We start from the raw sequence: 25,298 nt of genomic DNA on the forward strand, positions 1-25,298 counted from the left end.
CATTTTGAGAGCTTGCTGGGACTCACGCAGAACAGCCTCATTGCTCTGATTTTTATTTGGATCTCTGCTTTCTTGCCTTGTCTGCAAGTTCTGTCCTGTTGGTGAGGCTGCTGGAGAGCCAAAGCCAGAAGAGTTCGGCAGAGGACTCTGCTCCATACGGGGAGCAAGGATTTGGACAGGGGCAGCATTTGGCTCACAAACATACAGTCACTACAAATAATTATTGATTTAAAATCCCTTTGCTGTTGTCCCACCTTTCTTTTGATTATGTTAGAAGGTCAGAAGGAAAATTAAAGCTTTTTTGCCTTAATCCCTTTAAGTGCTAAATTCATGGAAAGCAATTGAAATAACAATTTAGATTAAGGCAATAGCTTCAGAGGATGGAGAAACTCTGATCCTCAAAGGGTGTCTGAATGAAATGCAGTTTTTCAGAATGAGATTGGAATTGCCCTTGGCCTCCTGTTACAAAGATCCTCCCTGTTGGCTGGGTAAGTGAATAATCCAAGACTGCCATGGTTATTGCAGTGCTCAGCTCTGCAACATGCCCTTAGATCACAGGAAAACACTTTGAGCGGTAACAATAAATACAGGGGAAAAGAAAGATCTAAGTCAGACTGGCTCCAAATTAACATTTCACAAACAAATCATTACTGCTGCCAGTGAAAAGTGTTTATCAGGTTGATGCTGCTCTTTACAGCCCTTGTTAGGGCTGAAATACCTCTTTGGTTTTTTCTTTTTCTCCTCCCTGTCTAGCCTTTTTCCAAGCTTTCTCTTCAGGGTGCAGTGAGGATACCCTGATAGAAAGGAGGGATACCTGCCTAGAGAGCACATAGCACAGTGGCATGGCAGATATAAAGGAGAACCCAGAAGAGGACTTAAGGGAAGTGTGGCTCCTTTCTCTCCTGACGCCCAGTCCCAGACCCTGCTCCAACAGGGTGCCCTCAATGCAAGCAGGCATTAATCCAACAGGCTGTGAGATGGTAGATAACATCTTGTACAGTTTAGCTGGGTTTCAGCCAGCTCGTTTCCTTGGTGCCTCTGTTGATAGAAGGGCTTTTACTGCACATACAAGCCTTAGCAGAAACAAAACTTGTGTCTCCTCTTTTAATAGGAGAATTGATAGATACAATGCTGTCAGCAAAATATATTTTCCATGTATGGTTCTGGGTAGGAAAAGAGCCTGCCCCTGCAGCTATGCTTAGCAAGCAAGAGAAAGTCCTGGGGACAGGAGCCCGGGTTCATTGCCGAACAGCAGGGAGCAGCCAGCCAGCCTGTGTGGCAGCTGAATATCAAGGGAGATGCCTGATTGTATCCCTAAAACCAGAGTACCCCTAAGGGCTAGGCTGATAACATGCCCTGTTATCTTTCCAAACAATTGCCTATGTCGCGGGCCTGCTGCCAGGGCTGCCTCTTGGCTTCTCCTCCAAAGCCCTGCTCAGGATTGGAGCGGAAATCATACGGAGAGAAAATCATCCTGGACTTTCACACCACGCCTGAGGGGTGGTGGATATTGGTATGTGGATTTCTATATCACAGTCCCTATAAACTGATAGTTTTACTGTTATTATTCCCATGTCAAACGACCCTTTGTAATCTAAAGCACAGCAATTACCCATCCTAGTGAAGAATGGCTAACTGCTCTTACTAGCAGAAGTGACATGTTGAATTCCCAGATGCCACTCTAGAACAGCAGTTCCAGCCATCCCTCTATCCTGATCCCTTGGTCTCAATTTTCCTTTTTTAATGTTTTCCAGTTTCAGATTTGCCTAGGAAATTTCTTGTCCTGAGAACAGTTTTGAGAAACATGCTTTTCCATTACTGGTTCCTTCAGAAATGTTATTACTGGCCTGGGATTATTCTTATACAATAAGATTAAGTTTCTCTTGTTGGAAAATTCAGACACTACAAATTTTTAATGTCAAAACCCAAACAAGTAATAACAAGTAATTTCCTATAACCTTACACAATCTGGCATTAGTAGTCTTTAATGGGAAAACGCTTCATTCCAGTGCCTGTATGCCTATTTCTAAGGAAAACTAGCAAATAAGGTGAAAGGAAAAACACACAGGATAATTACAAACCCCTACTTATCAACCTGCTTCTAACCATTCTTTGGAGTGGTAGGTAAACATGCAAAACACTAAATCACTCTGTATTTTCATACTTCTTTGAAGTGTGAGTTCCAAAGAAATTTTAACTCGCATCACTTCAGCATTCCCATAACTGACTAGTGCTGGTGTCTTTGTGCAGCAGCCACCATTTGGCTTTCCAGAACAAAGTCCAAACCAGGTAACTTAGTTGGAGATTATATGTCCTTAACCAAGATAAGAGATGGGCAAAGAAGGGATCTGTTAAAGTCTTGTGGACAAGTCTCACCTCTGTTCTTCTCACACACTACAGGATATTGCCACTATACAACATCTGGTGCTCCCAGGTGGCATTTTCAAATCACAAACAGGTTCTTGGTGTGCAGAAGGGGAACCAAAGTCCTTGGAGTTTTTCAGAGGCAATTTTTCAGGGATGCTTTGATCAGAGCATGCTCCCTGCTTCAACCAATCACATGCATTTCATGTTTCCCTTTTTCTCATGGCTGCAGAAGATAATCTTGTGTAAATCTCCAGAGCAGTATGGCAAGGAGGGGTTCTGGGTGTCAACACTCAGGAGCCTCTGCCATCAGCAGATGCAGGTGTTGGCAAGTACAGGCCAGCTTCTAAAAATATCCTGCATGCTTTATTCTTGTTTCAAAGACCATTAAGTATTTCTATGAGAGTCTTTTTCACCTTCAGCATGGAGAACTGCCTAATACTCCCACGCATCCTTCATAATCCCCTGAATCTCAGGTTCTTGCAAATGGGAATATCTGGGCTGCAGATCTGTGCAACAAACCTCCAGTACTGTGTGGAGGCACTAAGTAATATGGGCAATGAGCCTGAATTTCTTCTTGTTTCAGTTGTCCTTATAACACTAATTCTACCAAGTGCAGGCTGTAATTTTACTTCCCATATCTGTAAAGGACATAATCAAATTCAATTACTCTTCACACGTGCATAATTTACACACAGTACTTTTTAACCTAGAATATTTAGGTCTGCCTCATAAATAGCAATGAAGTGTCATGAGGAAGTATTGGCTCACCCATAAGCACCTTACCAAACTCAGAGCAATCATGGAAAGGCAGGAGAGACCAAGGGTCAGCCTTAAAAACAAAGGTACGTTGCTTTCCCCTTGCGCTGGTTTTGCAGCTACATTTCCAGCATGTGTGCTCTGTGATTCTTAGCAGTCCTGGTGTTTTAGTCATTCTAATATGTTTGCTTAGGCACCAACATTAGTGTCAGAAGATCTTAATGCAAAGGAAACTTCCCAGGACTGCACTGGTCTCTGCCAGGGCAATCAGTCTTGTCTTGGGTGTGTATACACCGTGCGACGTTTACTACTGCGGGCTGGATAATGAATTACCCACAAATTCTGCTTCCCACTAGGCCATCTGTGGAAAAGCTGCTGTGCCCCATATGGGGTGCCTGTGGGTCCTCCTGCACTCACATCAGCCTCCAATGACAACAAATCTGAGCCAAGGATGGAAATATTTATTGTTGGCTCGTGCTGCTATCTCGTTTCGAGCTGATGATTCAAACCAGTATCACTGAAGCTGTGCTATGGTGACAACCCCTCGCCCTGGCCTCTGTTCATGAAAATTCCTGTTTCCCATCAACCTAATAAGGGATGGGTAATTGTAGGCAAGGTTCAGGCTGTGGAAGCCCCTGACAAGGTGTCTGACCCTTCCCCCAGCCCCCGGCAAACGCAATGCCTGGCTGCCTGTGGGGCTGGCCAGCATTTCTCCTGTACCCCCAGGTCTTTTCAATGCAACTGGCTCGGTTTGGAAGCACAGCTTTAAACTAGGCTCTCTCCAACCCAGCTGTGGGATTTAGGGTGGAGGATTTAGCCAAGAGCCTTCCCATGTGACCCCATTTTTTAGTAAGCACCTGCAAGGCTCTGTCTTTGGGCTCTCCTTAGGCAAATGAGGAGAGACCTGGCTTGCGCACTGCTTGAAAAAGCCCTTTTTCCTTCATGATTTGTTTGCTGCTTTGATTATGGTTTTTTTTCAAGTTTCTGTGTCTTTGATGTAAAGGAAACAGTTATGAGGAATTTGAGCTGAGCTGTGGAGGTAAAGAAGTAATTGGAGATTACATTTAAATCTGCTGCTGGAGTTCTGAAGGTAACTCTTAAAGTGACTTTTATTTTGTAATCTCTTCTTTCTCCTTTGTAGAAGAAAATGAGCTTTCTGGGGATTCTTGTCCATCACATCTTGCCAGAGATGGGTGGATCCTCACTGGGTCCATTTGGTACCTATAAGGAAGTGTTGCTTTACTGTCATTCACCTTCTGCAGATAGACTCTGCCCTTAAAGGTGCCTCCAGTGCCCGCAGCCTTCCTACCACACATGCTCCCTTCCCCAGGGACAAATACTCATTAGCTGTGAAAGGGAAAGCACAGTAATAATATTAATACCAAAAAAACCCCAACCATTTCTTAGCTCAAGTGTTTTTTTCTATGAGTTCCAGTGCCAAACCCTTATGCCTGGAAATACCCAGAGCTAATTTATCTTCATAGATGCCCAGAGTCACCCTAATAGCCGCTGAATCAAAACTACACTTTCCTGTTCCTGCATGGTACCTATATGTTGTGCTTATGGGCCCTTCAGAGCCTGGCAGCTACTGGCTCCGACTAACAGCGCACAGTCCCGGTGTCCTTGAAGATGGAGGGTGGAGAATCCCATTCCTGCGTGAGAGCTTTCTGGAGGGAGCAGGGAAGTGGCGAGGCTGGTTTGCTCTTCCCACATGCCAATTTACTGTAACGCAAGGCAAGTCACCTCATATGCTATCATCAAAGTGGTGGTGGTTATTCCAGGGGATTTTTGGGGTGGATTTGCCTAAGGCTGGTGCCTGAGCTGGAGAGGCCATTAATTACAGCAAACAATATTGACTTTCAGCCTCTTTTGAGAAACTGAGGATCATTTTAAAGAGACAGATCCCTCGAAGGGCCTTGTGCCAATGTCCTTGCCATGACAGGAGGGTTTGAGCCAGCCTGGCTCATCCCATCCCAGCTTCACTTCCTGCTCTTCTGAGAACTCAACATCTCCACTACAAATCTGTAGCTTCAGGACTAAGAGAACTGACTTTCTTTCCATATATGTATTTCTGGAATAGAGAGATCATTACAAACAATGCAACTATGAGCAATTAGTTCCTATGTGAGCACTGCAAATAGTACGTAAATCCCAAATGCCAGAGTTCTTCAGCCTGTGGAGAAGGGGTGCAAGCTTCTGCTCCTCCAGCTGGCTGCCTGAGTTGAAGCCAGCAGTTTTGTACTGTCAGTGAGCAGAATTTGGAGTATTTGGGTGCAGAGAGGATTTCTGCAGCAGCTTTGTCCCTGTCATGTGTTGCGGCAGCTGAAACATGGAGCTTCTTAAAGAGCATGCCATCAGATTTCCTGGCATTGGGCAATTCACTGGCATTTTGAGCCCATAGAAAGGTTTCTTGCTGAGGGCTTTGTTAGTGTTTGATGTTTTAAAAACACTAAGTAGACATTACTCTCCTAATCCTGTCAGACTCGCAAAGAAGCAGATATGTAATCCTTCATGGGTATTAAATTTAATAGTAATAAAGTGTATTTAAGAATTACACTGGCAAATGCTTGCCTAAGCAGAGGAAAATATTCTTAATTTAAACTTCTTCAGAAATCTATTTCCAGCTGTTATTGCCTACGAAATCCTCGCCTGCGTGTGTGGAAGTAAAGATGAGAAAAGTCAGCAACAGGCAGTCCCAGGCCACTCTTTTCTGGACACTTGTGGGAGAAATATTTTCCTGTAATACATTACCATATTCACATGTGTGAACATACTTCTGTACAACTTCTTTTTTATACATAACAGCAGATGTAGGTGCACTCAGGGCACTACTGTGTATAAGGAAAAGCCCCAAGCTGCATGATGCATATTCATGCCATAGAAGGATTTGAGGAGATGGGTGGGAATTGTACTGAGGACTGGGAGAGGGAGGAGGTGGGAGCCTTGCTGCAGGCAGGATCAGCCGGCTCTGGAAGCCATCCCTATAGAGTGTGAGCAACAGAGCAGGTGGGGATTAGGGAATGGGGATCACACCCCTGAGGAGGGAAGCAGCAAGGAAAAGGTCCTGCATTTGGATCCCCTTCTAACTCAGGAACTGTCATTTGGCTTTGCTTGGGGCTCGGCCAAAACACGGTGGCAAGTAGCTAGGTTTGCCAACTGAAAAGCAGGTTTCTCAGCTGAGTAAACAGCTGAGTTAACTACCTAATTTAACAATAATTTTAGCAGGTGATTAAAAGCTTTAACTCTGCCTCCTCTGTTGGCATGAAATGGACAAAAGGTCTTTCTCTGACCCTCAATCCCTCAGTGTCATAGCTGGGAGCCCTGATGCAGGCAGGAGGGTGAGGTGAAGCTGCCACGGTGGTGGTACCCAGGCACAGGACAAAGGGGGAGGTATCCCACAAAAAAAAAGGCTTTTGTGAGATTTCAAGTGGAGAAAAAAAAGGAGAACCTCAGCTAAGCTGGCTGTGAGCTACACAGGAGGATGTGGTGGGCAAAACAGGAATGGTTTTCATTTTTTAATTGTTTCAGATGCTGTGTGACTTTTCTCTGTGCAGCAATTCCCATCCTCCTCACACCAGTTGTGGCAGGAGACACCAACAGTTTGGAGCAGAGAAGCACTTCGGAGGTGAGACCTGCTGAGATCCAGCTCATACAGTCTGTCGCTTCCTAGCAGGGTATCGCACAAACAAATCCCACCCAACATGACTGACCCCTCTCCACCTCCGCTCACCACCCCCTGCCAGCCTGGTAGTCAGGCAAATGCAGTTTTGCTGTGGCTTGCATACAAACTTTTTCCATGTGACAAAATGAGCCCTGTGGTATCGCCCGGGCGCTTCTAGCAGCCAGCACAGGAACTGCTGGATGCCACAGGGAAACTAAGAAGCCTTTAAAAAGTTTCCATAAGAGATATGATAAAGTGCTGACTCTCGAGATGGGGAAACCTGGAGAAAGGTGACAGGGTTTTCCATGCCACCATCCTCCCCTTTCCTCTCCTAAGACCAGCTATCAGTGGCTGCCCTCTCAGGAGAGCCACTTAACACCAAGGCAATGCTGAAAGATGCTCCTTCACTATCGAATGCACTGATCATCCCTGCCACAGGCACTGGATGCTGCAAAGGGGACCCTTGGAGCATATGGCTGACCCATGTGGGGTTGGAGTCAGCTCAGCCCCTTCCTCTCAACAGGGTTTATTTGCATCCAAACTGTGCCTGGTCAGTATTGACATCTCCACGCTGCTCTCTTCCTTTCTGGATCTAGCCTGCTTGAACATGAACATGGTCTGTACAGAGAGCCAGGGCAAGAGCTGGAGTCTGCAGATGTCTCCCCTTAAAAACCCAGTGAAGTGGGTGGGAAATCCCCTGCCCCAGGTTGAAGTAACAGGGCCAGGCCTGGCACTGAAGTGAGTTTCAGTTTAATTCTGATTTGAAGAGGGCAGGAGAAGCCTGAGCCAGCACAGCCCTCATTGCTTTTAACCTCATATAGCCCCATGTAAAAGTCTGAGTGGTAAAGCCTGTGACCGCAGGGACCGGCAGCTGCCTGCAGCATTCCTCCTTAGCAACCTGCAAACTCCTTTGGTAAGAGCCTGGGGTTCCAGCAAGTAGTTTTAACTCCTAAGGATGGGGTACTGGATACACAATCAGTCTTTTGCTGTAGAGTGAGCCTTTATAGGGACAAATCTCTGCAGGCATGTGTTGGAAAACCATCAACTAGATAATGATGTTAGGTTCTTTTTAAAGCAACACAGGTACTTTATTTGCTATACAAAATACATACCCCTCAAAAAGCGTTTAATCTATAGTGTTTGGCATTAGGAAAAACCTGTGAGATAAACATGTTTTGAGTGGAGAATTTGAGCTGAATTCCACTATGGAATTAGCAGACTGAAGTCTCGTAAACTTGTTTTTTACAGAGTTCAAAATGTGTGATAAAAGGCACACATTTTTGTGGCTAAGTCAACCCTTGCAAACAGAATGTCACATTAATGTTTGCTTAGAAACACCTTCCCTTGGAGCAGCCAGCCTTGACCCTTTCTGACAGCATGAAAATATATATATGTATATATAATTTCAGTGGCTTTTCATACTGTCTTGACCAGCTGCTGCCAGAAGCTGCTTAGGAGCTGCCTTGAGGCAAGGACACGAACAGGAATTTGTATCATGCTCTCAATTTCTTCTAAAAAGGTAAAATTGTCTTTTTAACAAGAAAGGTTAGCTGATCATGGGCTATTCTGTGGTGGATGCTGTGCACCTGATGACTGATGAAGGCTATAAATCCACTCCCAATAGAGAGATGCTGATTTACATGGGTTGAGGATTGGGACCGTCAGATTTACGTTAGACAGAGTGACTTTTGACTCCCAGTTATGTTCTGGGGAGCGAGAGAGGGAAAAAATTCACCCAAGCAAAGGCGGCTGCTCGCCTTTACGTCTGTGGCAGCACAATATTGGCCTCTTAATTTCCTACTGATTAAACTGTAGGAAAACAAAATCTGCTTTGCCTGGAGCAATTTGGCTTCTGCTCAAAAGCTTTCTCATCAAAATGAAATATAATTTCTGTGAAACTGTTAGCAGGAGAATAAATGCAGTTATAAAAGAAGCTATTTGTAAAACCCAAGCGGGGAGCAGCAAAATTCTGTCATTTAAGGGGGAAACTCCGTAAGGGCTTTGGAGGGTAAAACTGCTTATAAAGTCCATGTTTCATCAGCATTGTCTAGTTAGTGGGTTTGTTCAGCAGCCCATCATGCAGACACAGAAGTGTTTTCTTTCTAACATCTTTTGTAGCTTGTCTAAAGGATGAGCCAGTTGGCATGGGGCTGGTGGAACCCTCCAGTTTGATATCAGTGTCCCCAAGCCCCAAAGTGCCATTGGTGGCATCTTGTTGAGAAGCACAAGGCAAGAAATGGTGGTGAAGCAGGGAAACGAAGGGTGAGTGAAAGAAGAAATTTCTAGAATCCCATATAATGTTCAGTAAATAACAGGTTGTTTTAGTCATGGGAAGTAGCCACAAGAGGGAGATGTGATTGGATGTACTAAATCTAGGTCTTTAATAAGCAGAAGTATTGAGGAATTGAATATTAACACAGAGATCACTAGAAACCCAGGAAGAAATTTCACTGCATGAGCCTGAAGTTTTGGGGTGACAAAATACCTACTGAGCTGAATTTAGGAGGTACTTTTACAATAGCAAAATTATTTGTGATTTTTTTTCCCCTAATATCTCCTTAATACTAATGAAAAATTGTCTTTTCTTGAATACTGCCTGAATTACACAAATAATTTTGAGAAAAAAAGAGGGAAAAATGTTGACTTCCCCAAAACCCGAACAAAACAAGGGCTCAGATTTTCATTGCAAGTTGATGTAAAATGGATTTTTGATCAGTGAACCAAAAAATCCCTCATTCAGACAACACAGCTGTAATTATCTCACCCTTAAGGGCAGACTGACGGAGTGATGTTGAAGCATTTTGGAGCGACTTACAGAGATGGCTTGAATCTGCTCCCCACAGTCTGTTCTTTGGGTTTAAACAAAATGTTTCCTGAAAGCTATCAGTCTGTTGACTTCCCCCTGTCTGAGAATAATTTCTACTAAAAATAAACCTCCTTATTTCTCCTCTCCCGCTCTTTTCACCTGTGCCCCCACAAATCCACACTCTTAGTATAAAAAGCTCTGAGAGGCTGAAGATTTAGGAAGTGTAGCCAGTGCTGGGATGCTCCTTTTAAAATCATCTCTATGCCTTTTATATTATCTGGCTCTGGATGTCATTGTAACAATGGGGAAAAATCAGCAGTTTTTTTCTCCTCTTGGTGCTGCTTCTATTACGTAACTGCTAATACAGTATCTGGCTCATTCAGCCCATCAGTCCTTCGGGCTTTTAGACCTATTTACACACAAACAGACTAACATCCATCTGAAAGTCATCTCGGGCACAGAGAAGTGATCTTTTTACCTCCCTAAAATAGCAATTATTTTCTGCAGGGCACTGAATAACTTTGGCAAAGCAAATGCCAGGTTGGTGCTCAGATTAATCTGCTTAGAGCAACTAACACAGTTGTGCAAGAGCAGAAAATACAGAGTCAAGTAAATTACATCATCCAGGGAAAAGCTATCCTGAAGAAAGCACACTTCATGAGGCTGAGCAAAATCCTGTTCAGTTAAATGTTTACATATATTTACAAGCAGAAGCTCATTTCTTTCCTTGTGAAGAAAAAAATGAAAAGAGGATCTTTGAAGTTTTGGCTAATAGAAAAGCATCTGACTAAATTAATCACTGGCCAAGATCCAGAATTAATTAAAAACCCATTATAATTTTTCTCACATTAGTAGTACTAAGTAGGTAAACCCCCCAGTCCAGAAGAAAGGAGGTCAAAGTGTTGCATAGCATTGTGAGTAAGAAATAGCAATTCCCTGGGTAAATCTGGGTCTGTCTTGGAAATGATTTAATTTCTTCTACTCTCAGGCCATCTTTTAACAATATCTATCACTTGATGCTTCATTAAAATCTGTTGTTCTCTCTGCAGTCTTAAATACAATATGACAAGGAAAACAAATTAAGTTTGAAGGGACAAGGGAATTTAGAGGCCATAACCTTATCTGGATTTAAAACTTGACTCCTGCTGACTTGGTTTTTACTGTCCTGCTTGGAAATATTTGTAGTGGAAGATGCATTGTCAGGGGTGAGACCTGAAAAGGGCTGATGGTGCAGCGCCTGGTTGTAAGCCTCTGTCTGGTTCCATTTTCTAGGTTTCTCCCTGCAAAACATTCACTACAGAAAGGGTTCAGGCTTTAGCAAAATGAAAGATGGGATCATAAATGCAGGGTTTGTCTTGTGACCATCCACAGTCACAGCACACAAGTGAGCTCTTGCTCCCAGCATCTCACCCAGGTATGCCTCTGGAAATTACAACCCTGGGGGCAAGCACTTACAGAAGTCCCCCAAAAAGAGGAGAAATGCCACCACAGATGCGTGGAAATGTAGCAGAGGGTGCTGGAGACAGGCTAGGTCTTGGTGTCTCCATTACATTCTCTGGACCAGAGCCCATTCCAGCCACCTTATACGTCTTGCTGGCAAACTCCAGCAAAATTAGGCAGTGTTTTAACAAAGTGGTGGTTGTAACAGCTAAACACAGGACACAGTCAGGTCCACAGTGGTCAAGCTCTGGGTGGACTTTAAAACCCAGCCTTGGAGACCTCTGTTTTGGTTTTGCTTTTGCAGAAAATACTATGTCATTTCAGGAGTTCTGCCTCAGCTTCCTGAAAGCTCTCCTCTAGGAAAGCTCCTTGCCATGGTTTGAGCTTTAGATCACAGTTTGGGCCCAAATATGCAAGTGTATCACATGGGGAATTCCCACAGAATAGAATAAAAGTAACGTGGTTGTACAGAGACCATATTTAAACGCAGTGGGTTGGACTTTCTTTTTAGCTCTGGTTGAGCTTTGGCTTGATAGAAAATTAGACTTGGCTTCAAATAATTATTTCTTTCTTTACTTCCTCCCAAATCCATCTGATCAAGCCCTCTTCAATTTTAAGAACACCTAAATGCTCAATTTATGTTACTTTTATTTTGGAATAACCTTTACTTGTTACCTTCCGCTCCCATCCTTTTTCATCATTTTTTTCCTTCTTTAACTTAAACTCACATGAAGTAAGAGCTGCCACATTAGTAGCTAAAAAGGATAAAATCTCTGCTAGTGTAATTGAGCCTTTTAGGATTTTATCTGCCTGATCATGTTAACAGAAGGACTATTATGCTAATGTGAATTTTAAAACTATGTATTGTATATTGTATATTGGCTTCTACAGTGTATGCACGTGATCAGCTGGGAGCTGGATGGATGATTCATCATTGGATGAATTAATATTGCTCAAGAGTTGAATAAGGCAGTATTAACCAGGTTCTTCACACTGATTGCCCTGTCCTGGCCAGCTTCTCCTTCCCTCCAGCTCTCCTCCTTCCCTCTTATTCACCGGTTTGATCTCCCAGGTTCTCTCAGATCTAATTTCATAGTAGCACTGCAGATAACCTCATCTATCCAACGTGTAAATGCAACCACATACATGTCTTTGCAGGGTGATGGTCATAATATCATGTACATATTATTATGTGTATCACACAGAGTCCTTCTGTTCATAAGAATGAGGAAAGTCCTTAATAGGTGTAATTACTATCATTAGTATTTAGCGACAGTGTTCCTATGTAAGTGTATATTAAATGCACATTTAAAATCCTCACTCTATTTTTTCTATAAGACAAATGAGCTGATAAATGATTGCAGCCTGTTGGGATTATAATATGAATTGACATTAAAAAAAGGGTTCCAGCTCCATCTGTTTGGGTTACATAACTCATGATCTCCAGCAATCTCACAGGCAGGATTTTCTGCATAAACAGTACAATTTCCAGTAAGGAGATTAAGGTTTCTTTGTGGGGAAAGGAAGAAATTACCAGGAAAGCTGTCATTTCAATGAATACAAATAAATCATGTTCCAAAATACACAGGAAGATACATTTATGTCATTTAGTCCCTCTACCCCAGATGCTGCCTCCCCACCTGTCTCAGAGAGCCATATTTTGACACAGAATACTATTCATCCTTCAAACATTTCTGAAATGCAGTTATATTTTCTATGGATGTTAGTGCCTTTAAAAATCAGTGCTGCTATTAATATTGTATATTTTTACAGTTTCAATCCTAGTGCCTTTTTTTAATATCCAGTGGCTTTCCAGAAGTCCCGGACTTCAGTAAGTCTAGGCATTGGGAAGCATAAAATATATTCCACCAGTATAAACAGCAACAGTCAGAACTGCTACTATAGAGCAACCTGGCAGCAGATCCTGCTGTGTGTGATGGAGAGAAAACCTCTCCCCCGGCAGCTGACAGTGCCGTGCCTGCGCGCTGCAAAAGCATGTACGTTTTTAAGTTTAAAAAAATCCACTTTTTTTGGTGTGAATGAGGAGAAAACTCCATGTTTGGACTATTTCTGCAGACAGACAGGCAAGTGTTTCTGCAGACAGACTGTTACCACACGTCACATCCTCCAGAGGCAAAAGAGCCCATTAAAAGGCTGCTTGCAGAAAGCATTTATTAAAGCAACCCACAACGCCAGCTTTCCTGATGGCAGCTCAGCTCCAAAACCAGCCATGCACAGTGAGTGACTCCGGATACCTGCTGTGGCACAAATTCTCCTTTCTAGAGAAGCAAAACAAGTGGCGCCCACCAGGGAAAGCCCTGGCTCATGCTCAGGCTCTGCGCAGGACTGGTGTTTGCTTCCCCAGGGCTGTGCAGAGCTTTGCCAGGCTGTGGGCTTTCACTCAGCTCTCTCCAGTGCTGCTCCCATTTCTGTTCCTGATTTATTCATTCACTTATTCTTGTCTGCTTCAGCTCTTGTGTGCCCAGACCCTTCTGGGTTATGATGCAAGTTTCTCATCTTTTACTTCTAGGGTAGTGCTTTGGCACAGACCAAGCCATGGCTCCTCAGCAGATCCCTTTTCCCTCTCCCTGGTGTCTTCTCTTTGGAAAGCTGAGAGGCTGGTATGTGGTTAACAGGAAATGTTGTGCTGGTAGCTCCCATTTTATTGCTTGTGCATTACCATCCCTCTGCTGAAACCATTTCATGCCTGAGTCATGTGTTTACCATCCCCATGCTCTCAGGCCACCTCCATCCCTTGTGTGGTTTGGGAGCTCGGGGACCTCCAAGGACAGCTTAGCAGGATGCCGTGGGAAAGCCTCCCTCTTCCCAGGTTCACCTCATTGCTTTTCTACCAAAATGGTGTAAGAACAAGTGAGGAGGCCCTCACCCTGCCCTCACACAAGTCTCCAGGACTTTAAAATAACTCCTTATCGCCTTGTTTCACCACAGGGGAAGTGAACTTGGCTATGCTGATACACAGAAGACAGAGCAGCAGAGGAGGAATGGCTTGCCTGGAAACACGTGCACTCAGCGTACTGGCAAACTGAGTCAAACTCAACATGCGTTTGAGAAGTGTCCTGTTTCATACCTTGGAAGCTGCCACAGCAGAACCTCACGGGGGGTAATGCAGGAGAACAGAGATTTTTGTGTATAGCAGCAGTTAGAGCTGGTGCCTTCTTGCTGCCCATCCTCCCCTCTTTCATGTGTATGCCCCCAGCTCAGCAGCAACAGGGTTATCACACTTGGTTCCCTCTCCAGGCACCAGAGACAAAAGTTTCCTATCAAAACCCCTTTACCTCAGCTTCACAAAAAACCCTCTCCAAACTGCTGCACCCCCAGTGAGGTAAATGGAGACACAGGTTTCCACAGCTGGTCCCTGTGTTCCTGGAGATAAGGTGAATATTCCCTGACATCAAGTGCCTGCAAGGGTGCTGCAGCGAGCACTGACTGGAGAGTTGCAATATGCCATTGCCAGTATGATGGACTATGAATGCTTCCTGTCATCTGAAAAAAGAAAGGACATCATCTGGCCCAGTCAAGCAGAGGATGAAACAGCTGGTGGAACTGGAGCTGCCTGGGAGCAGGGAACAGCGAGGGTCACCTGAGCCCGGCCCTGTTTAACACCACGCGCCCTGCAGAAGCTGCAGCCACTTCGTAAAGGTCAAAACTGTGTTATAACGGGACATGAACTCTGACATCATTTCAGAGTGACTGATCGATATGCCTGGCATGGGAAAGCAGCCAGTCATCAGGCAGAGCCCCACTGTCGCAGCCAGGCTTGGCAGCACCGCGTGGCTTGCAAGGGAGTTTATAATACAGTGTTGCTAATGTATCTATGCTTTAATTGCTGTTTAGTAATGAGGTGTTTGGGAGGAGTTGCCCAGGCAGGAGAGATTAGTGAGGGCCACCAGAAGAAGAGATACTAATCAATGAGGTGATTGACTTTCTCTGGTCAGATGTGTTAGCTAACTCCAGGAAATTATATTTTCTTCATACTCCTCCTACGAATCTGCAAGAGCTTGGCCTGATTTCACTGACACCCAGCACTTCAAAGCTGGCCACATCCAATCTCAGGAAGCATACCTGTGTCTGACACAGACCATAACCCTGTGACCAACAGCTACCTCTGCTCAACAGCATTTTTCAGGTGAGCATGCATACGCAGCAATTAAGTACTTGCACTGAGATGTGCAGTATTGTAACTTACTTTAATGAGTAAATCGGTTGTGCCATCTCAGACACAATAGACAGAACTTTAGTACTCTTTCCACAGGGCTGCAGTGGTAATTTCTTTGCCATGATATGCAGCAGAGGCTGTAGGACAGTCACACATGCTACAGAAACCCTGAGGTCATGGGGAAACTTTTCAAATTAAGGAAGGCTCCTGGACATGAGATACCTATGTTTTGCTACATACACAGTGCTCCGGGGTAGTTTTCAGCTTGTCTTTTCAGCCCACTTTTTTAACCTTTGCAGGGAAAAATAATAGAAGTTGTAGGATGCAAGCTACTTGTCTTTTCTTGATGGGGTAAAAACATGTGAGGGACTTTTCATCTGTAAAATCCCTGCAAGGAAAATTAGCAGTTATGATGCAGATCTGTGGGTTTGGAAACTTGGGATGTATCCCTGAGAAGCTGACTGGCTGCCTACGTGATCCTGAAGAAGTCAATGGACTGGCAATGAGCTGACCTTTGGTTTGAGCCAAGCCTGAATGCCTGTATTTTGAGGGAGGAGGGCTGTTTTGTTTTTTTATTATTGTGGCCATGTTTCTATGTTTCTGATTTCCCACTGAGAAGGCACATGGCCAGAGCAGCCTGCCTGTCCCTGCCTTTCCTGCAGCCTGGTGAACTGGAGGCAACTCTCATGGCTCTCCTCTGCCCCCTCTCCTTGCGCATACCTGCAGGGAAGCAAGATCATGCCAAATTGCCGTGTGAGGGGCATTGCTCAGTGAGTGAGGCTGGCCACAGAGGAGCCAGAGATGTGACCGAGGTGTTTCTTTCCCCTAACTCTGGCACTTGCAGGCCTCTTTCTGTCCCTCTGAGCCTCAGGGATGCTTGGCAGATGGGTGAGGGTGTGGCACTCTGGACATGTCAGGCTGAGAGTACCTGGTGAGCCGGGCGTGCATTCCTGCCCAATAAATCAGTTATGGTGATACATATGCCTCCAACAGCTACTGAAACACTTTGGCTTCTGAATTCCTGGCTCAGTTCACCTCTATTATGTCTCCTATGGATCATGGTACCTAAGGGGTTGTTTTTAACTTGTTTATTTACAAGCTTAAATAAATTTAAAACCCTAAAAAAGTGTTCCTGTTACACCAGAGCAAATTCTTCCTTCTTGAGAAACCGTGCTCTACTCCACCAATTAGATTTCTTTTTCTGCTGCTTTGGAAGAAGGTGGTTTAATGTTCAGCTGCTAGTCCTATCAATAATCTACGAGCTTCTGTACTCGGGCCTATTCTTGCTTTTACCTGGGGAATATTGCTGGTAGTACTGCCTTCTCTGTTTTGCGTAACAGTCCTAGTACTATAAATGAATAGTAGAGATGCTATTGCTATAGTCCTCTTGCATCATTATTTTTTTTTAATAAAGGCAGGAGCCATGAAATAGTTATGAAATTTAACTGGTTTCTGACCTTGCTGTCCTTTATTTTTCGTGAGGTATTTTGTCCATGATGAACTGAGGGTTTCTCAACTGTTTAAAGGTGAAAATTGCATCCATGACTTTTTTTTCCTCTTTGCCAAGGCAATAGGAAAAAGAAAACTTTATTAGCCTGTGTGAATCTCTCTGTGTTCCATGCATGAATACTTCTATGTACTACATGTTTGCACTGAGCAAAAGCTGGCAGCATAAGCAAATTTTCATTTGGTTCTGAAAATGGTGAGGTCTGTGGTCATTCTTATCTAGATCCAGTTGCTATGAGATCTTTGTTTCCCACGCTCATGGGAACATCAATAAGTTGCCTCTTATTGATAAACAGTTTCATTACTTAACATGTGATCTCAGATAGCAAAGAGAGGTTTGGTGCACCAACTTTGTCATTATGGGTCTCAATTTTGCTTACTCAGTTCCTTGGCAAAATTCTTCTATCCTGTGTTGACATCTTTTGACATACAAGCCCAGGGTTTTCCTGGTCTCAAATGCTGTGCTTATTAGCTCCTACCGTAACCTGCCAGGATCGCCAAATTCTTCATTAACAATATAGGAATGCCCCCAGCCTATTGTATGCTTCAACCCAGCACTGGGGGTCTTTGTTCACTTCACCCTTCCTGCACCCCAGAGTGACTCCAACTAAAGTTCTTGGGAATGGTTTGAACCAAGAAACAGCTGCAAAGGGAACAAAGGGGATGTTGGTCTCTTACTGCTGGCTGAGGTAGGTAGCACTAAGGAGAAGACACCGGACAGAGAATCCAGATGCTGCTTTGAGGTCAAATACCCTGGAGCTGTTCAGTCACTGCCTTTCCTCAGCTCTCGCTTAGCCTTTGTCTTCCATGATGGGAGTTACTGCAGTTCTGCTGGAAAGTACCTATTATACCATTCGTAAGTGGAAAACTCAGTCTCCTTCCAAAGAATCAGATCCACAAACAACTTATGTATCTCAGTCCAACTGACCTTTATTTCAGTTGCCTGAATATCTTTGCATATCTGGACCTAGGTGTTTTGTCTGTGGTCATGCAGGAAGTCTATGGTAAGCAAAGAAGTGAAAATACAACCTAAGCTAAAGCTGTGACTACTTGTGCGATTCTTCCCTTTACTGGGATTTATAGGGTTTTGAGAAGATCTCAATTTGCTGTGAATAACAGCAGTATTTTGCCTCTGCATTTTGATATTTATCTTTAAAATAAAAAAGAAAACAACGTATCAGTACTGCAAATGATGCCTATTGATTAGCCTCTCATAAACTAGAGAGCTCATTTCAGCTGGCATTGCCATGGCTGAAAGCCAATACTGCAATTGATCATTTAATTAACTGGAAGAAAATTAAAGGAACTGTAATCTGTGTCTCAGCTCTGTTGTTATCAAGCTGGCAAAGTGCTTACTTCTGCCTAGAGCAAAGATCGGTTCCTTGACCCTGCCACTTAGAAACGCTGGTTTAGGTATCCTCCCTCACCTACCCACCTGGCTTTCCACATAGCAGAAAGCAATGTGACGTGGTCTTTCATCTGCTTGTGGATCCCAGACTCTGGGGTACCTGATGCTTCTCACAGCTGGCTCAGTCAGCTGTACTCACATCTTCTAATATCATCTGTAAAGGCTGTGGTTCTAGCTTAATAGGTGGAAAAACTGACTCTGGAAGAGAAATTGATGTACTATGAAAGTCATTATTTTGCATCTGAAATGTGAACATGTGAGCTTTCAAGTTTACTTGAATACCAGCGTTTCCTTAAAGGGATTGTGATACTGATTTTCATTTTGCTACTTCAAATAAGTAATGGAGAACAGTGTGTTTGAGAGATCACTGGTCCTGAATATACAGTGAGCTCTTAAAGTTTTGACTTAAGCAACTCAAATGGTCTGTGAACACAAAGAGAAAAAGAAAAGATATAAGAAGCCATTGTTTTAACAATTGTGTTGCCATATCAAGAGAAGAAAGACAGCTGCTTCCAACTTGTCTTTGCATGCCTAAGTAATACATTAATTACCTCATTCCCTCATAAATGCCTACAGTCCTCCAAAAGGCATGTTAAAACAGACATAGTCGTTAAAGCTTGCACTGCATTTTCTAATGTGTTGTGGGAAAATAAACAAACAAACAAATAAATAAAACCTCAAGCCCTTTGTGTTTCAGCTGTATCCAAGTTGGGGAAATGTTAAGTAGAAACACTGAAGAAACTGTATCTTTGGAAAGAAATAATGTTTTAATGTAAAAACAGGGAGAAAAATTCCAGAATTTGAAACAGTTCTCAGTGTTGGATCAGGTAAAATAGCTTGGTGACCTTTCCATTTTAATTACAAGTGAAGCCTATTTAATTTCATCTTTAGATTTATTTTGGACTCTTTTTTGTTCCATGTGAGAAACTTGTGGTCCAGGCTGTAAGATAATAAAGGGGTTGGTGGGGAGAATGGACAAAAAGAATCAAGAAAAGGAAAAAGAAACCTCTTTTAGAATGTTCCTGCAGATCATAACTAGCTGTAGGAGTCAGAAATTTGCATGAAATTGAAACCACGTCTCCTTCTGAGAAACACATTTTCCCTCTGCTCTAGGTTATAACTTGTGCAAAGACTGTTGCACAGTTCACATTGCATCTACTGACGGCTTGTCTGGTTTCCCTTACGTGTCCTCAAAGCATTTCACTTGTGTTTATAGTACCTTCAAAAGGGAAGCTGGGCAAAGAAGAAAGTAAAACTAGCTGGGTAGGTATGAGGTGTTAGGGCTGATTGGCATATTGGGAGTGTCTTACTTGCTGCAGACATGTAGGTTAAAAACACTTTGTTGGTCACAAGCAAAACCAGCTGGTGTCCTGCTTACCTGTGTGACAAAAGACTGTGCTGTGCTGGTCACTGCAGCTTCACAAGAAAGCTGTGCTTGGATTGTGTGAGCAGAGGCAAAGGGGAGGAAAAGGGAGTAAAAAACCAGCACCTGGTATGTTTAAGAGTACTCAGGACCAAGCCAAGGAGCACCAAACCTGCTGTTTAAGTTGTCCTGTACTCTCTAAATGCCAAGTGGGGAAAACCTGTGCCCAAATCTCTTTTTTGTCTTGCTTGAAGAGAGGTTTTAAACCCATCTCCATCATGTCCCCAAATGTCTCTCTATAGACAGCAGTTAAGAGGCTAAAGTGATACAGCTCCCTAAGGACAGAAGAAATGAAGCTTTGCCCAAAACCCTGTTCTGAGCTGTACAGGACAGAGGCTAAACAAGAATCTCTGGCCTCTGAGAGAGCACTTTACCCTCCACACTTTGGCTAGTCTGAGTTCAATTGCTGTGGCTAGCTGCAGGGCTGAGTTACCAGCTGAGGATCTTGAACACAGAGAAATATCATGAAGGATAAAAACTGGACCTGTCTTTGACAAGACCATGGGTCTGAGTAGAACTCTTTTTTTCAATGTTGTCTTTATCTCAGTCAGTCCCTTCTCAGTTGGTTTCTGCAGCTCCTGCTCACGTCCCCAAATGTCCTAGTGTGCAGCATGGGGAACCAGGCTTCATGCCTAGCACGCAGTGAACTTCTCCGCTCAGCATTGTAGTGAACGACTGCAGCACTGAAATCCAAAAGCTTTTCTCTAAGTGACTTGTGTAAAGTCCAACAGGAAGCCTGGAATCAAACCTCATCTCCCCAAGTCTTTGTTCAGGGCTTTGACCACAAACCCATCTTTTCTGTAATGATGATTTTAAAATTCCATCCTGCTTTTTGTCCACGTCAGGAAAACCACTGTACAATTGGCAATATCTGCTCAGGAGTGGCCTGGGGTTGGCAGGATACAGCCAACTCATGAGACAGTACAGCATAACCTGCTGAGCGCCTGCTTGCCTTATGCTTTCATCTGGTAAATTCCTTTCATGGATAGAAAATCCTTCCCCCAAATCTAATTACTCTGAATTAGACATAGTGCTTTTATTATACTGTAGAATTTGTAACTCACATTGGTGTACGTCTATGCAGAAATCACAGTCAAGAGAGTATTTCCAAATGCCTAAATGTGCACTGAGTCAAGCAGGGTTTAAGAGGTGGTCATAGTTTAAAAAAATGTGGATTGTGAAAAAGCAAAAAGGAAAATAAAAAAGATTCTGGCACAAGAAGGGGAGGAGAAGCGCTAAGGTTAGAAAAGACCAGAGGAAATAACAGTTGCCAAAGAGAAATTGTGTCTCCCATCACATACGCTTTGTTTCAGACAATATTTCGTATTTAGGAAAAAGCAGCGCTAAGCTTTCAGTACCAAAGGTTTGGTTTGAATTTGCTTCAAATTTCAATTCACTTTTCTGTTGTGAAATGATATGACCACCACAGATGTCATGTTCTTGCACTATTAAGCACAGTAAGTTGCAGTAACAAACATTAGATCACTGGCAGTCTGTGTAGCGGAGCCATAGGTCTGCACAGTATTCAAGACCATGTGGCACTTTTCTTTCAAGTAAATGCTCCCACAGGGGTGCTGTGAGTAAGGCAGGTTTTGTGGTCAAATATCAATAGACTAGTATGCACCCTTCATTGTAGAATGTTGCTTGTTTATTGAATCAATGAATATTAAGTCCCTAAATATAAGGGGCTGTACTATGAAGCAAAAGCCCAGGAAAGCCAGTGCTGCAGGCAGGTTGTTACAGTGACATCTCATGTGATATAAGCTGTGAACTCAACCAAGATAAATGGAAGGAGTCTTACTTCTCTTTACCACCTGGTAAGTCCATGGTTAGAAATAGTAAATGTTCTTCAGGGGGGTGATACATGAGACAATTAAGCCCCTGATCATCTTCCCACTGAAATTATCAGAAGTTTCATCAGTGTTGATGGGGACACATCCTGAGAGTTAATGCATACAGAACCCATCATGCTGAGATGTGACCCATCAGCAAACAGATCTGAGGTCAGAAGCAAAAGCATCTTCACATTGATTCGTTCTGCTGCTGAATCCCTTCCAGTGTCCTCACCAAGCTGTTTGCTGATTCATCAGCTTCTGTATTTGCCCTAATTAGTCATATACAATCACTATTTTAGTCAGGAAATTCTTTTAACGTAAGTTGGAGTATTGAACTTAGCACATCAACAAATGTCAAGAAAAGTGACTAAGGCATTGTATACTGTAATAACTTTCTGTTATCAGCCACTAGCAAAGCAGGAAAGTAAATGTATATGCAGAATTTTAGTGGAGTGAAGCAAAAGCTTAATAAGGGGGAGGATGTGTGTGGAGGAGAGTGTTTGCTTAACATCTCTCTAGAGCTGCTATAGTATGAAATACTTAATTGCAGAACAAGTTTCCACTAACATCCTCCTGAAACACAGTTGGGTTTTGAAGCAGCATTCTTTATTATGAGCCTGGGGTAAGCAAGTTTGGCATGAAAGAAATGTGTCTAGTAAGGAGACCACAACACTTACAGCTCTGCAGCTGGTTTGTACTGGGAAGTCTGATATCTTTGAACAATCAACTTCAGCAGTGTTAGTGATTTGGAGACTGGGATTTTTCTGCAGTGTCTTTTATTCAGGGATCTTGAACCTTTGTGCCTGAATGATTTTAAATGATCAGAACCTAGTGTTTGAATACTCAGAGTAATCCTTTTGCTATATTGCACAGTATGTGAATTTGGGTAATGCTGATAAAGGTGTACATGTGGATCCGATACGTCCGTGCTTATGGGCACCAAAAACACCATTCAAAGGAGTGACAACTGTAGGATTGAAAATAAGAGTTTACTGAGTAGGATAAGCTGGGTTCTGTAGCTTTACAGCTAGGCAATCTCAGGTCTGGAGCACATTGGTGCTACTCTGTCTTTGAAGGGAATGTGAACACTGGGATTGCAGTCATAAATGAAAAAGAGGCTTTCATATCTGTGTGTGGTGGGCTGACCAGGAACCACTTCATCCTCATGCTCAGATTAGAGATGCTGCAACAGCTGCTCCGAGTTGCAGCCACCTTCTCTAAGGCACAGGAAGCATCTCGGGTAACACCACTTCACTACCAAAACTCCTAATGTGTGTTCCTCATAGTGGTGGTGGTGGGGCACGTCATTTCTGCACCTGCCACAGATGCCCCCATTTCACTGTGGAAATACCTCAGGGGCTGTTTATGGTGATTCTGTACTGAAAGAGCGCATGACTACCGTGCATGGTTGAGTTTCTTCCTATGTTTAAACTCTCTATACCTCATTTTGAAAGATGAAGTTGTCTGTGAGCTCTTACATAGGGCTTCTTGGTACTTATGCAAGAGACCTGAGTTTGAGTCTTGCTTTGATTATTTCTCTTCTCAAGGCTTCAGGGAGCACAGAACAACAGAAATACCAGTAGTTCACAGCCACACTGCCATGGGCTATTACATTGTCACATCTCATAAGTTAAGCAAAGCTGGGCTTTGTCAGCGTTGGGCTGAGAAACCTTAAAGGAATGAAAGGAGTCGATAGTACCCGTGCCTCTTCTGTATATCTGACTGCTGCAGGCAGAAGCAATTAATTTCATACAGAAATTCCTTGTGATTTCTGTTTAATGCCATGGTTCCTGCTTTTTCTTAAAATAAATTACTCCCTCCTCTCCAAAAAAAAACTTAAACACAAGACATCCATGGTCGTATGCAAAAAGGACAGCTCATTATCTGGAAGCCTGGACCCCATCACAGAAGTAGTAGGAAGGTACAGTACGAAAGCATGGCTTTGCCCTGCAGTTCTTACATTGTCTATGCACACAGCAGCACAGGGCTGTTGCTTATGCCTGTCAAAGCTGCTTTTTCAAAGGTATCATTACATCTGAGCTGCAAACTGAGTAGTCTCATAAGGTTCAGCTCCATACAATCACTAAAAGTCCTTGCTGGAAGAAGTCCACAAAACACAAAGGAAGATCTGAGCTTTCTGGAGTTCCTCCATCAGGAGCTGCACCTCTCCAGCTTTGGTACATAGCTAAGGTCAATGTGGAGCCTGTAATTTTCCACACGTGGACTCAGCCCCCACTTTTCCTCTCCCTGTGCCCCGATGGCTTTGGCCTCTGGCCTGACTCCCTCCTTCTGAGTACCTGCGTGGCATCGTAAACACCAGGCCTCCTGGTAAGGCCCGGCAGGCCCTGTCAAGTGTCCCACTCGTCAGTAGCTTCAAGGGCCAGCCGAGCTTCGCAGGAGGCCTAGAAGCCCTTGGGGAGAAACGCCCAGCGCCACGCTTAAAACGGCTGTATGGGGCTGTGGGAGGGAGCGCGCCCGGCCCCGCCGCTATGGTGCCTCGAAGGCCGCTGATGGAGCAGGGGCAGCGCGGGGCAACGCCGCCGGGCGCCCATCGCCCCCGGGGCAGGGCGAGGGACCAGGACTCTATCCCCGCGCCTCGGCAGAGACTGCGATGCTGCGGACTGAGCCCACGTCCCGCGAGCCTGGACAGGTGCTTGTCCGGCGGGGTCGGGGCCTGCGTGGGTAAGAGGGAGGGAAGGCTGCGGGAGCGCTGTGCCTCAGCGCATCCCAGTCCTGCAAGATCTCCCTGGGCTCCTGAAGCTGTACAGCTTGCTGGAAGTGCGCGGGATGACCGGTGCGTTATCCCGCTGGCCCGCCCGGAGACGTAGCACCCTGTCCCTGTAATTAGCGTGAGGGCTTGAACTCTTTAACTGTAAATGTCCCGGGCTTAGGACTGAAACCTTTGGGAGAGGCGTCAAGCTCTGAATAAAGTTCTGTGCCATAAAAATTGAAGTACGCGACGTGTCCCCGGACGCGCGGCCGTGCCGGCGGGCTCTCGGCAGCGCTGGTCCCATTTGGGGCCACTCTTTAGCGATCCGCATCCGCGCTGCTCCGCATGAAGCCAAGCGAGCCCCGCTCCGGGGACGCGGTGGGTGCCAGCCCGCAGACCCTGGGCCTGGGGTCTGCCGGGGCCGGTCTGCGGAGGTCCCGCCCCGCGCAGCGCCACACGTGCGGCGCCGGCCGCTCCCAGCTGAGCGCTCAGCTGACCCCGCCGGCCGAGGGGCCGGGCCGCGCCGCAGCTTCTCACTGGCGCAGCGCGGGGCTCGGGCAGGCCGCGCCCGCCCCCGTGCCACCTCCTCCTCCGCGCGCAGCCCCGCGCCTCCCACCGTCGCTGTTGCGCCCATCGCAGCCCGCACCTCCCCGCAGCCTGTCCCGATGTGCTGAGCCCGCGCGGCCCCAGACCCGGCGCCTTCCCGGCCGCGCCGCCATCTGCCCTCGCCTGCCGTTGGAGCCGCCCGCCTCGCATCCAGGGTAGCCGGCGGGAGGAGAAGCCAGCCCGCCGCCATGGACAGCCCCGGCGGCGTCACCGACAAGAAGAGGTACCGCCGGCCGCACGGAGGCCTCCCGAGCTGTCCTCCCGCGGCGCCGGGGCTCGGCCCGCGCCGGCAGCGCGCTGCCCGCCCCCATGCTCACCGGCCGGCCTGGGGGCCGCCTCTCTCCCCCGCCGCCCCCCCCCCCGGTGCTGCCGGCGCCGTCCCCCGGGCACCCCGCCGCCCCCTGCTTTGTTACCGCCGCCCCCTCCCCTTCCCCCGCGCTGCCCCGGCCTGCGGAGCGCTTCGCTCTTTCATTGCTTCTCCTCCCCGCCGTCCACGTCGCCATTTTGTCGGCGGGGGGAGCGGGCCGGGGTTCCGCTGCTGGGGTGCTCCGTGTGGCGGGAGCTGTCCCGCTGGCCTGGCGCGGCTCATGGCTCATGGCTCCG

At 45.3% G+C, this 25,298-nt stretch overlaps 1 protein-coding gene and 1 long non-coding RNA gene across 4 annotated transcripts in view; both read left to right on the forward strand.

Moving 5' to 3' along the window:
* The first annotated feature begins 6,623 nt into the window (after positions 1 to 6,623).
* On the forward strand, positions 6,624 to 16,652 carry LOC115946600 (uncharacterized). 2 transcript variants are annotated; one of them, XR_004080648.2, is made up of 2 exons: positions 6,624 to 6,748; positions 13,980 to 16,652. It is a non-coding gene; the product is annotated as an uncharacterized lncRNA (long non-coding RNA). The 2 variants fall into 2 exon arrangements; XR_004549525.1 differs by lacking the exon at positions 6,624 to 6,748 and adding an exon at positions 13,165 to 13,267.
* Positions 16,653 to 24,696: 8,044 nt separating this feature from the next.
* The window catches only part of HIF1A (hypoxia inducible factor 1 subunit alpha), a 32,574-nt gene continuing 31,972 nt past the window's right edge, over positions 24,697 to 25,298 (forward strand). The window contains exon 1 of one of the 2 annotated variants that reach the window (XR_004549524.1): positions 24,697 to 24,918. Coding sequence is in view for 1 of the 2 variants with exons in the window: in XM_034061291.1 (XP_033917182.1) it covers positions 24,884 to 24,918 (35 nt within the window). In the remaining variant the exon portion in view is untranslated. The remainder of the gene's footprint in view (positions 24,919 to 25,298) is intronic. The other variant, XM_034061291.1, reaches the window with a different exon arrangement.

The sequence above is a fragment of the Melopsittacus undulatus genome, chromosome 4 (assembly GCF_012275295.1).
Source record: "Melopsittacus undulatus isolate bMelUnd1 chromosome 4, bMelUnd1.mat.Z, whole genome shotgun sequence".
Lineage (NCBI taxonomy): Eukaryota > Metazoa > Chordata > Aves > Psittaciformes > Psittaculidae > Melopsittacus > Melopsittacus undulatus.